This window comes from Tenrec ecaudatus, chromosome 7, assembly GCF_050624435.1.
Source record: "Tenrec ecaudatus isolate mTenEca1 chromosome 7, mTenEca1.hap1, whole genome shotgun sequence".
NCBI classification, from domain to species: Eukaryota; Metazoa; Chordata; class Mammalia; order Afrosoricida; family Tenrecidae; genus Tenrec; species Tenrec ecaudatus.
Genome location: NC_134536.1, coordinates 117378569 through 117392858, shown reverse-complemented (window position 1 = coordinate 117392858; position 14290 = coordinate 117378569). Strand labels below are relative to the sequence as shown.

The 14290-nt window shown below is 46.7% G+C and overlaps 1 protein-coding gene across 1 annotated transcript in view; it reads left to right on the top strand.

The window, feature by feature from the left end:
* LRRC1 (leucine rich repeat containing 1) overlaps window positions 1-14021 on the top strand; it is a 159894-nt gene extending 145873 nt beyond the window's left edge. Inside the window, exons 12-14 of the mRNA XM_075554964.1 lie at window positions 7955-8127; window positions 9894-10030; window positions 12446-14021. Coding sequence (XP_075411079.1) covers window positions 7955-8127; window positions 9894-10030; window positions 12446-12604 — 469 coding nt within the window. The 3' untranslated portion in view covers window positions 12605-14021. The remainder of the gene's footprint in view (window positions 1-7954; window positions 8128-9893; window positions 10031-12445) is intronic.
* The last annotated feature ends 269 nt before the right edge of the window (window positions 14022-14290 follow it).

Below are 14290 nucleotides of genomic sequence, written 5' to 3'. Positions count from 1 at the left end.
CCCCCATGAAGATTTACACAAGAGTGGGTCTACTTTATACGATAGGGTTGCCATGAGTTGGAATTGACTCGGCAGTGAGGGTTTTGTTGTTGTTGTTGTTGTTTTTAATCAAATGAACCTGACCAGGGTGAACTCAAAATGGGAGATGGTGTGGTTGATCCCAGTAGCATAGAGAAGGCCAGGGACCACCTGAACATGTAGTTCCACTTTTATGGATATCCTTCGTGGAATCAGTGGGGTACAGGAAAGAGCACATAGGTTTCAGACAGCCTAGGATTTACCTTGGCATTTCCCACTTGCTTTTTAGCCATCTGAGCTTCAGAGTCTCCTCTTTGGCAATGTGCGCTTGAAGCATGAGGGAATTGGGATATGTTTTAACCTGAGGCCTTGATAGGCTCTGCTGGTGCCTAAAACCTCTGAAATAGAAGCAAACTTGTTTTCAGGCACATTATTCTGATGCGAGGATCCACAGCCCTTGTCAGAGTCCCCAGGTAAGAGACTCTGATTTGTTAAGAGCCAGCAAACTGATGTCCCCAAGGGCACCTCCTGTGCTCAACTCCCAGGATCACAAATGCCATTGGACTGCTTGCCAGCGTCTGCCCCGTGCCTTCCCTCACTCTGTGGAATGAAGATTTGGTTTAGGGACTGAGAACTAAGATGCCATCGTTTCTTCTTTTTCCAAGCCCCTTTACAAGCCCTTTTCCTGGGCCTGGGACCCTCTTCCCTCTGGGCCTCCTCTCTTCTTCGTTGTTGAGATAGTTAGTTTATTGTGCCAGCCTGGCCGATAAACACATGTGGGATTAATTGAAGGGCAGAGAGATAAATGGCTCGGTGAGCCTCGCCTTCCTTGTCTCTCGCTCTTTGATCATCGGACCAGTGTGCGGCTGCCTTGCTTGTTCTGTGCTTCAATTTGCAAGCTACACTACCTGTGGGACACCTAACCTATGGACTTTGTCGCTGTAATTTGAGGTCCCTGCCTCACCAGAGAATTGGAATGTACATCTCTGGAGCTGGGGACTGACAGTTGGTGACCTGCCTTGCTGCTACCTGTGCTGGGATAGCCTAGCTCTCTCTACAGAGGACTACCTGGTGGCCCTCAAGACTTGAAGGACTGCCAGTGTCTCACAACTGCCTCATGGGAGTGAGTTGCACTGAGCCATTTGTACTGCTTTATAATTTAACAGTTCATTTCTTGTATTATATATCTATCTGTATATAATTTAACAGTTCATTTCTTGTGTTATATATCTATCTTTATAAATATATATATATATAATTATCAGCAATCTGGTTTTATCTCTCTGGAGAACCCTGTCTAACACAGTTGTCATGATCTATCTTCTCCCAGAAGTCTTTGTCTGAGTCTGCACTGGTGAACAGTCCCAAAACAGCACTCACAGGCAGTGAACACTACCCATTTACACACACCTGCCCTCCTCATCCGACCACAGCCTGCGGTCAGGGCTCCTGGCTTATGCGCACAATGCCTGCTCCACAGTAGATGCCTTGGGGAATGCAAAGGGGGCTTCCAAAAGTTAATGGAAAACTATCCCACTCGCTTTTCACTCTGTTTTTTCCCGCCATCCCTTTTCAGTCCCGTGGTATTTATTGAACGAAGAGAAAGGTGAATGATGTTTTGCAGAATGAATAGCAGGCTACTGCACAGTGTCTTGTAACACAGGCTTTGTTGCTAAAGGGATTTAAAAAAAAAGAAATTGTTTGCAAGTATGATATGACTAGAGAGGGGAAATGATCAGTCAGGGAAAGATGACCTTTGGCATGGTGTACACCAGCAATCTGAACAGCACTTGGGGGGCAGGCCCCTACGTGCTGATGAGCTCGTCACTTAGGTCAGGCATAGGACAGCCTTTTTCATTCTTGCTAATGCATTATAGACAGCAGAGCTAAATAAATAGCAGTTCTCCACTGGCGCTCAGAGATGAGTGATGGCTTTCAGGAGTGCTCCCCATTTTGAAGTTAATGCTTTTGGGACACCTTGATGTATTCCTAAGACCACTCGCTGGCTGCTAGAAACTCAACTAATTTAAGTTGACTGCTGGAACTGCTACGGCAGGGGGTGCCGAGAAGGACCTCTCGTCTCAAGCACCAAGAGAAACTCAGCGACTCCACATATTGGCTCACCGTGGGAATGAATTTGGATCGCTAATTCTTGAACAGAAAGATTACCCTGATCTCTAAAAACTGCTTGTGTGTTTGTTTTTCACGCGAGTACGGGCCCCATGTGAACCTATACAAGGATTAGGAGACATTTTTTGGACTAGAACAGGTTGTATCCTCCCACCGTGCTTCTTCAGTCATATGCTGAACAAGGAAACAAATCTAGAGAAGCTGGATTTTACAAAGAAGAACGAGGCAGTTGGAGAAAGGCTTATTAACAACCTGAGACATGCAGGTAACATAACCTTGTTTACTGAACGTGAGGAGGGCTCGAAGCACTGGCTAATGAAGGTCAAGGATTATGGCCTTCAGTGTGGGTTCGAACTCATTGTCAAGAAAAGCATAACTGGTCCAATAGGTAATATTATGGTAAGCAGAGAAAAGATTGACATTGCTTCAGGTAAATCTTCTACATAAGACACCTTTAGCAGGTTGAAAGCAAGGATGTTACTTGGAAGACTAAGGAGAGCCTAACCGAAGCCATGGTGTTTTCATTCACTGTCAGAGTAGCCAGTCTCTGACACTCGTGGGAGGTCTGAAGGCGAAATTGTACGGCGATAATATATGAAGCTCATAGTAAAGTCATAGAAGAGAGGAGAGGTAGGAGAGAAGATAAAATAAAGGCATACATTTTATTGAAGCATGCTCACCTCAGCCCCTCTTGGTGGCCCACATGGCGTTGGGATATGAGAGGAGGAGGAGGGAGAGTATATTTCCTACCAAGGCTATTCTATATACCTTGGGCTATGCAAGCCCCCCGACTATAGGTAACCACATATGTCACAGGAAGGAGCCGTACAATACACATACGTGTCCCAGGAAGGGGAAGAGCTAGGGGTGTACATGTAATAGGAAGGGGATTGACCAGGCACACATGTGACAAGATGGGCGGATCCTACATTCAGGATGGCAGCCTAGCCTTGGTCGCCCTTGAGTGGGCTTGACCATTTCTCTGGGCTCTCCAGAGAAACCATCACTATCCTTATCAATAGGTTGTGAGCCCCACCTATGGTGGGACAGACAATAGTCTGATTGCTCTGCGTGGCTGATTCCTTCAGGGAGAAAACTTCTAAGCAGCTGACCACACACTGTGAGCTAGCAAGCAGGAGACAACCTGGGCAAAATCTTCTTGTATCCCACAATTCACCTCATATGTTTGTGAAAGTTGGATATTGAATAAGGAAAACCTAAGAAAAATTAATGCCTTTGAACTATGGTGTTGGTGAAGAATATTGAAAATACCATATCCAAAGAGGCAACAAATCTGTTTTGGAAGAAATCCAGTGAGATTGCTTTGAGGCAAGGATGGCAAGACTTCGTCTCACACACTTTGGGCACGTTGTCAGGAGAGACCATTCCCTGGAGAAGGACATCTTGCTTGATAAAGTGGAGGGGCAGTGAAAAAGAGGAAGGCCCATGATGAGATGGATTGATATAGTGGATGCACCAATGGGCTTAACTAGAGGAACAATTGTGAGGATGGCAGAGGACCAGGCGGGGAGGAGCTATCTCCTTCTGTTTTTCCCAGAGTCACTATTAGTTGGAACGAACTCCACCTAACAGCACAACCCCTAACAACAAGGGTCCCATTCTCTAGGTCTCAGAACAAAGGAAAGTTATACTATATTGGGTTTGGGCCCGGGTGGAAAAGGCCCAATTAAAAAGTCTAGTTACATAGTTGTCAGTCGAGATTGTCAAGGGTGTCATTTAGTCCATGTAAATACAGATTCGTAACCAAATTTAAGCCTAATAAAATATTTAATCACTACTTATTAAACTATCAGCATAGAAACTCATAACAATGTCCATTTGTTTTTCAGTGTTACCATGTTATCCTTCAAGCTTGCAAAAATGTCCCCAGACGGGAAGCCCTACCAAATACAACAGACGTTTCTGTCTCTTCTCTCAAGCATATAAAAATAGCAAATGGAAGCAAAGAGCTTGCCTATCAGCGTCTAAAAGCTTCCTTTTACAAGAACGATAGTCTAAAATTACAGTAAGGTTAACTGCAGAGTCACACTTGGGCACTAAACAGCCTACTTTCCAGGTCAGTAGGAGCAAAGTACATTGTAGCATCTGCTGCCGATGGACACAAGACACAGAATTACTTAATTCTAAGGCCCCATTGCATAGGAATAGCTTCAGTATACAGAATTGGGGTTCTCAGGATGTTCACCGAAGTTGTGTTGTTAGGGGCCCTTGAGTTGATTCTCATGGTGACAGAGTTGATCCTCCCCCTCAGTCTGACTTTTGCGATCCTCTTTCTGGAAGCAGAGCACCAGCTCTTCCCGCACGCTGCTGCTGCTGCTGGGTGGGTTAGCAGCTGAGCGCTTCACCTTTGTGTCACCAGGGCTCCTGCGCTGCATTGCCAATGGTGCAAATACTGGAAACCACGCTTGTCAATGGGGGAGATGGTGGTATGTACAACCCCCCCACACACACACACTGTATGCTTTATAAAACCTCACCTAGTAAGAAATGAAATTCAAAATTACTGAAATATTAAAACATACTAGAGATTACTGAGCAGCCCCCAAATGTAGTCTTTTTATTTTGTAGCAACTTTGAAATTGGACGGGGGGTAGGGGGGTGGCGCATAAAGAGTGTTTTTATTTTTGATATTTTGAAACCAGAGCCAGCTCCGCCGAGTCGGTTCTGACCCACAGCGCCCTGATCTCTATCAGGTCCTCGAGGCCAGCCTCACAGTTAACACCCCGCCCTCCCTCCACACTGCCGCGGGGCTCAGCCTTCAGAAGCGGGCCGGGGGCAGTTGCTGCCGAACAATGGCAGCTGTCGTTCGGAGGCAGGGAGGTCACGTCAGGCCGGGCATATGCCGGGAGAGCCTGGTCCCCTGGATGTAACTAGTAACCGCCGGCCTTTTCTTTCTGAGGGGCTGACGTCCCAAATAGAAAGAACACAGACATATGTAGAAATGGAGCTGTGGTTTCTCATATTTACTCGGCCGTGTACAGACGACACCAGGAGAAACCAAAAACATATTCTTAGCACCCCCTGGAAAGTAGGGATAAATATACTTTTTAAAAAATCTATGACCTGACTTGGCCTTGGGTGGCTCACCCAAGAGAAACAGAGGCGTGTGTGTGTCTTCTCCTCCGGCCCCGCCGGGTGAGCCAGCCCGAGGGGGGCCCGGCCTGCACAAGGTCTGTGCGCAGCCTGGGAGGGCGGTGGCCGAGAGCAGGGCCTTTTCCCTCCTGCCCACTGCTGGCATCACCTTTGGCCACAGGACACAGGCCCCTGTGACGGGTGCAGTCAGGAGCCCAGCTGGCACGTGGATTCCTTGCAGGGAAGCGTTGCTCTAGAGAAGTTGGTACTCGGACAGAGCTGGGCTCAACTTGATCGTGAGGTCTGTCGCTGCAGAGTCCCGTAGTTGACGTTAGCTTTTACCACAGAGCTTGTCGTCCTTCGACGCTATTGCGGTGCTCTTGGTGTTCCCTGTGGCTCCTTTGATGGAAGCCTTGGGCGTCTGGCTCCAGGCTGAGAGGGCAGCCGACCACGGTTGCGTGTCTGTGTTTTGTGCCGGTGTCCAGGTGGGAAGCTGCCTCTGTCCTTCATGTTCTCATGATGAAGAAAAGAGAGGTGCTGACTAAAGGGTTCTGGATTCAGACCTGGAAATCCCCACATTCTCGAGGATGTTAGCTTAACTCCAGTTTTGAAAGAAGCAGGAGAATGGAAAATTTCAGAGGAACCTCCCTTTGGTTCAGTAAAGTGAAAAAGCGCGGTTGCCCATAAGTCTCCAGTTCAGTGGTACACACATCCGGAAATGCGACACTCTCTCTCGGTAGATGTGTAAGTAGATTGTCCACATATATGAACTGAAAATAGGAACATAACCGAATGAGAGACAGACATACCATCCTTGTCTCCTCTTTTTCCAAATTGAATTGGCCAGGGATTTCTTTTAGGCGGAGATGCATCCTTTTGTAGATAAATGAAATGAGATACTAATATTTTCTTATATAAAACCACTTCTAAGGCTTGAATAATGCGGAGTCCCTTGTACACTGGTTATACGGGATAAAACGAAACCAAAGACCAAACACTGCTGTAGAGTCCCTTCTGACTTAGGGAGTAAGTTAGTAAGTTGTTTTCAGAGTGAGTTAGCAGACTAGTGTTAAGTTCTGGCTTTTTCTAAAGCAAGTTTCCTGCCCTTTGGTACAGTTCCATGTTATCTGAGGTGGGGGAGCAGGGGGAGCCCTGTCTTATTTACTGCCAGCTCCTCTGGCCCCCAACCCACTGGCTGCCACTAGTATCCAACTCCCAGCCCCCCAGCCCTTGTGCCAACCAAAAACATCCCCAGACATTGCCAAATGCCCCCCGGAGGAGCAGAGTCGCCCCCTATTGGGAAACCACTCTACTTAAAAGTCAATTTGAGCAGGTACATGTGATTTCTGGCAGGTGGCACGTCAGTCCCCCATTTCCTAAATAGGTTTGAATGGCTGCAGCCAAGCTGTCAAATGGCCTAACTAATCTTCAGGTGTGTCTCATTTGGAAACGGGAAACAATCTGAGGTGGACATTAATTCTCACGGAGGAGTCTGACAGGTGGGATCCGCTAAGAACTGAAAGTTGAACGTTTCTAACGGAATCCTTCAAATGATCTCCCAGACAGAGCCGGTGTCCTCCACAGGCAGGGCATGTTCTAATCTTTCAGGGCACGGCAGCTCTTCTGCAAACTGGGTAACTCTCCTGCCCACCCCGCAGGGGCTCCTGGAAAGAGGTAATCCCGGACATTAGACAGGCACTCACTATGCGTCAGAACCGACTTGATGACAAGGGGCTATTGCCTTCCGTCCTGCTTTCAGATCCTTCCACGTTTAACGCCTTCTTTCTTTCTCTGGAACTTCCTCGTACAAGAACTAATAAGACCTAAAAATGAGTCCTACCTGTCATTAGCTGGACCCTTCCTCATTTGGGGGACTGATGACCAAAAGCACCTCCTGGTGGGTGGTGAGTAGCAGACTAGAGAAACACAGCTATCTACTGGAAAAATGTGTGCTCAAAGGGGCAATCAGGCCTCTGCATAAACATGCAGCTGTGGTGGCTCAGGGGCTGAACCCTCTCCTTTTGTGCTGGACACAGGTTCAGCTCCTGTCTGTCACTGGAGTGTTGGCTCCTGTGTCTATTTTAATGCTGACTGTGTTTCACTGGCGTTTGCATGCTAAAGACAGACCTGGATGAGAGGCCTGGAAATCCATCAAAGAAAACCCTGTGCATCACAACGGTGATGCAGTCTATTGAGAAGCTAACAAGAAGAAAGAAGAATTGATGCATTTGAATCATGGTCCTGGCAGGGAATATGGAAAGTCCAACGGACTGCCAAAAGAACCAACGAATCTGTCTGGGAAGAGTGCTCCTTAGAAGCAAGGATGGGGAGACTTCACTTCATGCACTTTGGATGTGTTGCCAGGAGCTACCAGTTGCTGGCAAAGGGCAGTGTGTTTGGTAAAGTACAGGTACAGTAAAAAAGAGGGAGACCGTTGACAAGGCGGATGGACACCGTGGCTGCAACAATGGGCTCACACAGCAGAACAGTTGTGAGGCTGGTGCAGGGTTTTGTTCTGTTGTACAGAGGGTCAGTATGAGTCAGAACTGACACGACAATACCAACAACATAACAACAACAAGAAAAGGTCTATATATCTTTGTGCACTTTGAACAAAGAAGCTTAAAAAAAACTTTCACCGTCTTTTTATTTGCAGGGGTTGCTTTAATTACAAGATTTGAGATCATGGTGTCTCCCTTTTGTTGCAAATTAGGTTGTTGCATCTGCCTTTATCTCTGACCACCTTGAAACTGAAAGCACTTTGGCTATCTGACAACCAGTCCCAGCCTCTGCTCACCTTCCAGACAGACACAGACCACACCACCGGGGAGAAGATTTTGACATGTGTCTTACTCCCTCAGCTGCCTTCTGAGCCAACTTGCCAAGGTGAGCTGACTTTGGGGCAATATGTGTGTGGCTGTGGGATTGAGTAGAGACTTTTATCAACCTATAAAGCAGGAGTCCTCAAACTTTCCAAACAGGGGGCCAGTTCACTGTCCCTCAGACCGTTGAAGGGCTGGACTATAGTTTAAAAAAAAAAAACTAGAACAAATTCCTGTGCACACTGGATGAGTCGGCTGCTAAGCAGGACTGGCAGCGGCGGCGAAAACACCCGGTGGGCTGGATAAACGTCCTCGGCCGGCCGCATGCGGCCCACGGGCCATAGTTCTAGGACCCCTGCTATAAAGTTTCATTCTCCCCATATGAATGTGATAGCATGTTTTATAATCTTCCCGCAGAGCCAGACCCTGTGAGGTCATTATGAGACTCCTTTGGGAACAGTACCTGCATCCTTGTAGAAACGGTGTTTTTTCTACCTGTTTCTTAAGCAGCCTTTTCCGTTTTTAACTTTGGCCAAGGTTGAGAATTCAAATATTCCTAAGAATATTCAAGGAGTCACGTAAAGTGCACATGTGCAATATGAGATAATTAATCGTTAAAGCCACAGCTATACTGTTCCTAAGACAGGAGGACTGTTTTGAGTTTTTACATCTCTGGTAAATTATGTGTGGCCTTAAGAAATCTTCACATTAGCGTCAGAATGCTATTATAATTCATTTGTTGGGAGCTTGGCTTGATAGAAGACAACTGAAGTGCTCTTGGAGGATAGGAAGCTACTAAATTGGGAAGACAACCCCCCACCCCAATCCAAGTTACCAAGCCTTGCTTTATTAGTTGAGCTTTTAAGGCCTCAAAGAGGTAAATGGTATAGGACTGAGTAGCATTTGTTGGGTCAGGATTCACCATGAGTTAGGGCCTCATGTGGCTGCATCTGATGACAGCTAATCATAACAGTATTCAGCATGCAGCTACATCACTGTCATGCATTTAAAGTTTGTAACAGAGAATTAGGAAACAGAATTAGTGATTGAAGTTCTCTGTAATAAAATAGTAAACACGTGCCTTTAGCAGATGTTTTACATGATCTCCAATAGAATGGTGCAAAATCAAAAAGAAGGGGAACCCTGCCCAAGACCTTTTACTTTGGTGGTTTTAGTTGTAGTGGGATTTATACATATCTATGACAGAACAGGTGTCATTTTGAGCACATTTACGTAGACACTTCCATGCGCACTGTTACTCCTTACACCACCACCACTCCGTCTTGGGCAGCCATCACTACTCCATTGTCTAGTGTTTTCAGGGGATTCGCACAGTGACCACAGCACTGGGCTTGAACATCTCAACAATCGTGAGGATGACACAGGAGCAGGCAGTGCTTTGTTCTGTTGTGTGCAGGGTTGCTATAAGTTGGAACTGAGTCACTGGCACCTAACAACACCAAACATAAACTCAGTACTCATTCAGTAATGGTTATGGGGTCGTTTTATTGTTTGCTTTTAAAGCCAAGACTGGGAGGTGGAAAAAATTAATTTGTCCTCCTTATTTCAGCTCCTATAGCCCTGTCTCTCTTTATGGTTACTGCATACGGCCAGCTGCCATTGAGGGTATTTCGATCCATGAAGACCCAATGTGTATCCGAGTAGAACCATGATCCATAGGGTTTCCAAACGGCATGGTTTGTGGACGGTTATCAGATCATTTCCCTAGGACCTTCCAGGTGGAGCCTGATTGGCCACCAAGTTGGGACATAGCATTGTCGGGTTCAGAAATCCATTTCCTACTGATGGGCCCCTTTTTTGTCCCAACAGAGAACCTGCCTCGCTGTGGAGGGCTTGAGAACTTGGTGAATGACGTCTCGGATGAAGCCTGGAACGAGAGCGCGGTAAACAGAGTCAGTGCAATCCGATTTTTGGAGGATGAACTGGATGAAGACGACAATGAAACGGTATCAAAATGCCTCCATGAAGTTCAAACTTCAAAGCTTTGCACATGTTGAGAATTTTACCTAACAGGGTTTTCTCTAATTGAAAAGATGTGCTCTGTTTTGCATTCAGCATTTAGAGTTCTTTTAGAAGACAAAAGTAGGCACTGATTCACAGACAATAAGGGGGATGTGACTTTAGAGTTTTTTGTTCGAATCGTTTGTGGTGTTTGTGTGCGTGTAAACCTCTTCCCACCCAGCCACCCCAGTCATTCAGGGTATAGATCTCTACTGGCTCCATTCGCATTTCATCATGTGTGACTTAGCTTTTTTTCCTGAGACCACGTCACATGCCTCTGTATAGAATGACTGCTATTTTGGTGGGAGGACCTTGAGCTGCACTGAGAAATCAGGGTCAGACTGGGAAAACTCTCATTCTCGCTTTTCTCTGTACAGGAAATGTCTCTCGCCTGTTTCCAGCAGTCCGCACTGCTGTGGGCATAGGACCATGGTTGTGTCTTATGCCCAAGAGTCAGGGACAGCTTTTGGACTCTTCCTCCAAGCTGCCTTTGGCTTCCTCCGCTTTTTGCACCAATGGAGATTTCCATAAGCAGGAGAGAGTACTTGGAGCCCCAAGCAAAGGGCAAATTTTATACTGTGTCTTTGGGTCTGGTATTCTGCTGCCACCAGCTGAGATTTAGTGCAGAACGTGCATCGGGAATGGCAAAGTAGGGTCAACAACACGGCTCTCTAATGCTTGTCCCATGACTTGTTCCAAACTGGAAACCACACTCGTTGCCATCAAGCCAATTCTGGCTCATAGCGACCATGTAGACGAGGGTAGAACTGCGCCTGTGGGTTTCCAAGACTGTAACTCCTTCCTTGAGTAGAAAGCCTCAACTTTTCCCCATGGAGCAGTTGGTGGTTTTGAACTGCTGACCTGGAAGTTAGCAGCCTAAAGTGTAACTCAGGGCTTCACACCACAGGGCTCCCTCATGACAGACACATTAGAGTCTGTTCACTTTAACCAGTTCCTTCTTGGTTTCACCAGTGCTCTCTCAGGATTTTGTAAGCCTTGCTTGACTCTTGCTGAAAATCTTAGACAGGCCACCTAAAGGATGTTTTTAATGCTATTTTATGAGCTGAATTGCATGCAAAAGGTTAAGTAGTATGCTTTTTTTTTAAGGCCATACCCTGTACATGTCTAGCACTGCTGCCCGTATTCGAAGGCTGAATTTTCATCAGTAGGCCATATGAATAGCCCACACAGCAACAAACTAAGAAAGGAAGTCCCTTTTTCTCCAGCATCCCCTTTCTTTAACTCCCAGGCTTCCGAGCCTGAAGGAAACAAGAACTCCTTTGGGCCATAGTAGAACATTGCAGTGAGAGTAAGTTAGGATTTCTTTTTAAACCCCTTAAGCCTTTTCTTCCTCCACACCCTACACTTGTATTTTTAACATCTTCTTTTCTTACTATTCATGGAATGTTATTTTTATCTCACACTGATCTCTTTTAAAATAAAGCACAAACTAAAGCCCTGCTATCACGTCAGGCCCTGTAGGCCAGAGCAGACAGATATCTCTGAGGGGTGTCCAAGGTTAGAGTCTGCACAGAAGCAAGTTGTCACATCTTTATGCCATGGGGAAGCTGGTGGATTGGAACTGCTGACCTTTAATTATCAGCTGCGTGCTTAACCACTGTGCCACCAGCCCTCTTTTTTCTTTAAGTTAGAAACCACACGCACTGTCATTGAGTCAATTTCGACTCTGAGTGACCCTGTAGGGCAGACAGAGTAGAAGTGCTCTGTGGCTCTCCACGGCCATACATCTTTCACGGGAGCAGGATGCCTCCTTTTTCCTTAGAGCAGCTGGGCCTTTCCAACTGCTGGGCTTGGGGTCGGCACCCCAGCACATCAGCCCACTCAGACACAGAGCCAAAAGTCACTGCTGTGGAGTCCACTCCACTCTCAGCCACCCTGTAGCTGCTACCACCACCCCAAAAAATAAAAAACCAGCGCATAGCCATGGAGTCCATTCCAACGGACAGTGACCTGATAGGGCAGAGCAGTTTGCCCCTGTGTGTTTCTGAAACCATACAAAGTAGTAAGCCTCATCTTTCTCCCGCAAAGGGCTGGTGGTTTTGAACCAGTAACCATGCAGTTGGGTGCCCTACCATTCAACCACCACCACACCAGGGCCCCTCTCATTTTCAGAGTCATCTTGCTATCATGACTGGTGGAGCGATCAAGTACTTTTCTCTGTCATGAATTACTGTTAAGCTTCTGATGCATGCACACAGCCCCCAAGACAGCTCTGGCGCCCACTGTAATTCATAATCTCCGGGAAAACTGTGCTGGGAGGCTAGGCCTGGCTCCGAGCGGCGAGCTTCAGAGGGTCAAGGGACAGCACCAGAAACACTCACCCCACTGTTTGTTTCCAGAGGACACTTCTAAGGCGAGCCACTCCACACCCCGGGGAACTCAAGAACATGAAAAAGACGGTGGAGAACTTACGGAGTGACATGAATGCTGCCAAAGGACTGGATTCCAACAAAAACCAGGTCAACCACGCCCTGGACCGCGTGACCACCTCCGTGTAATGCTGTGCCTGGCTGCTGTGGACTTGGCCCTGTCTGCTTTCCAGGACCCTCGTGCAGCCCTTTGTCTTAACCCAACCCCGGCGCATCGTCTCTTCACGTGGCAGCGGTGGAACGCGGCTGTCCCAAAGAAAGTGCCTTACACTCTCAACCCGACACCCCATCTTGGCACCATGATCTCCTGGCCTGACATCTTCCTTTCAATGTCGGTTGTTTGTAATAAGTAGAATACACTACTGTCAACATCTGAACTTTGTTTTTGTCGTGTGTGTGTGTGTGTGTGTGTGTGTGTGTGTAGGGGGGCAGGGGAGGGGTGTGAACAGGAAGGGGAAGTTTTATCCTCCTTCCCTCCGAATGTGCTGGAACATTTTGGGCCCAAGTTCTCTTGGACCTACTGGCGAGAGAGGGTTGTTATGTGTGGAAGCAAAAGCTGACACTTTTATAAATCCTTTTTTTTTTTTTTTTTGGCAGCTCAGATGGTGTAAATTTTTAAAGTTTTGTATAGGTCTTTCGTAACAAAGATTATGTATTTCCTGTTTTTGTGGTTGTAATTTTATCATGGAGAAACGGTACCTATTTTAGTATGTGCAGGAAACAAAACAAAAAAAGCCGGTCCTAAAGTATTTGTTCTTATTTGTACCATGCACTGTGCCTTACCGTAGCCTGCATCATGTCGAACCAGTTGTAAACAGTGGCTTTCATGAGCAGCGAGCCGAGAAGAGCGAGGTGGTACTTTTTAAAGCAGTGTTGGATTGTAATTGGAAATCTACCTGGTGGATTTGTTTTTAACCAAATAGAAGAATTACCATTGATGTGTAAGCCCTATCCATTGATTCTTTTTAAAGAAGCTGAACCAAAGGATTAACCTACTTGTGTGTCATCTCTTAGACTCTCCTTCCCCCTGAGTGAGTCTCGTGAGGAGTGCTCCATCAGACAGCACCCCCTCCCCCAAAGGTACTTGCCTCTGCTCAGACGAAGCCGAGAAGACAAGCGCAGGCATCGAAACCCAGCGGACGAAATACAACGTGTGGAAAAGGAAAGTTCGATTTTTGCTGAAGAAAGCTTCAAAAGTTTTCTCTCCAGATAGGAAACCAGGACAAAGCAAGGTAGCCTGTGACCCTGCCAGTCATGTCGGCATCTTTTAAAATGTAACTTTAATTTGTAAATAGAGTGAATCAAAAAGTCTTAACAGGATGTTGCTTTACGATTTCAATTTTTAAATCTGCTCATTTAAGGGGGCATTGGGGCTATATTTTGGTGTTTTTCTGTTGATGTGTGTTTCCTCTCCCTCCCCCCTTAAATATATTTGTCTGATGTGACGGAAGAGAAATGAAAAGTACCAGTCACTGCTTGGTATCCAGAGAAATCACGTCTTTTTTTTTTTCCCCTCTTCCATGAAATAAACTCAACCTGGGCATTGGCCATGTCGCTTCTCCAAGTTCATCATTCCATTGTCAGGGAGTCCCCGGGTGGTGCGCACATTCCCCACTTCCTTTCTAACCCAAAGGGTGGCTGCGCGGCGGCGTCCTCCTGAGCTACCTCGAACGAAAGGCCCTTCCAAAAGGTCCCAGCCACCGCCAGCCCCGGAGAGCAGTTTATTCTGAAACCAGTTCCATGACAACCGGCCTGTGTGTGGACATATGGTAGCAGCTAAATGTATTCCCTTCTATTAAATATTTAAGCTACTGG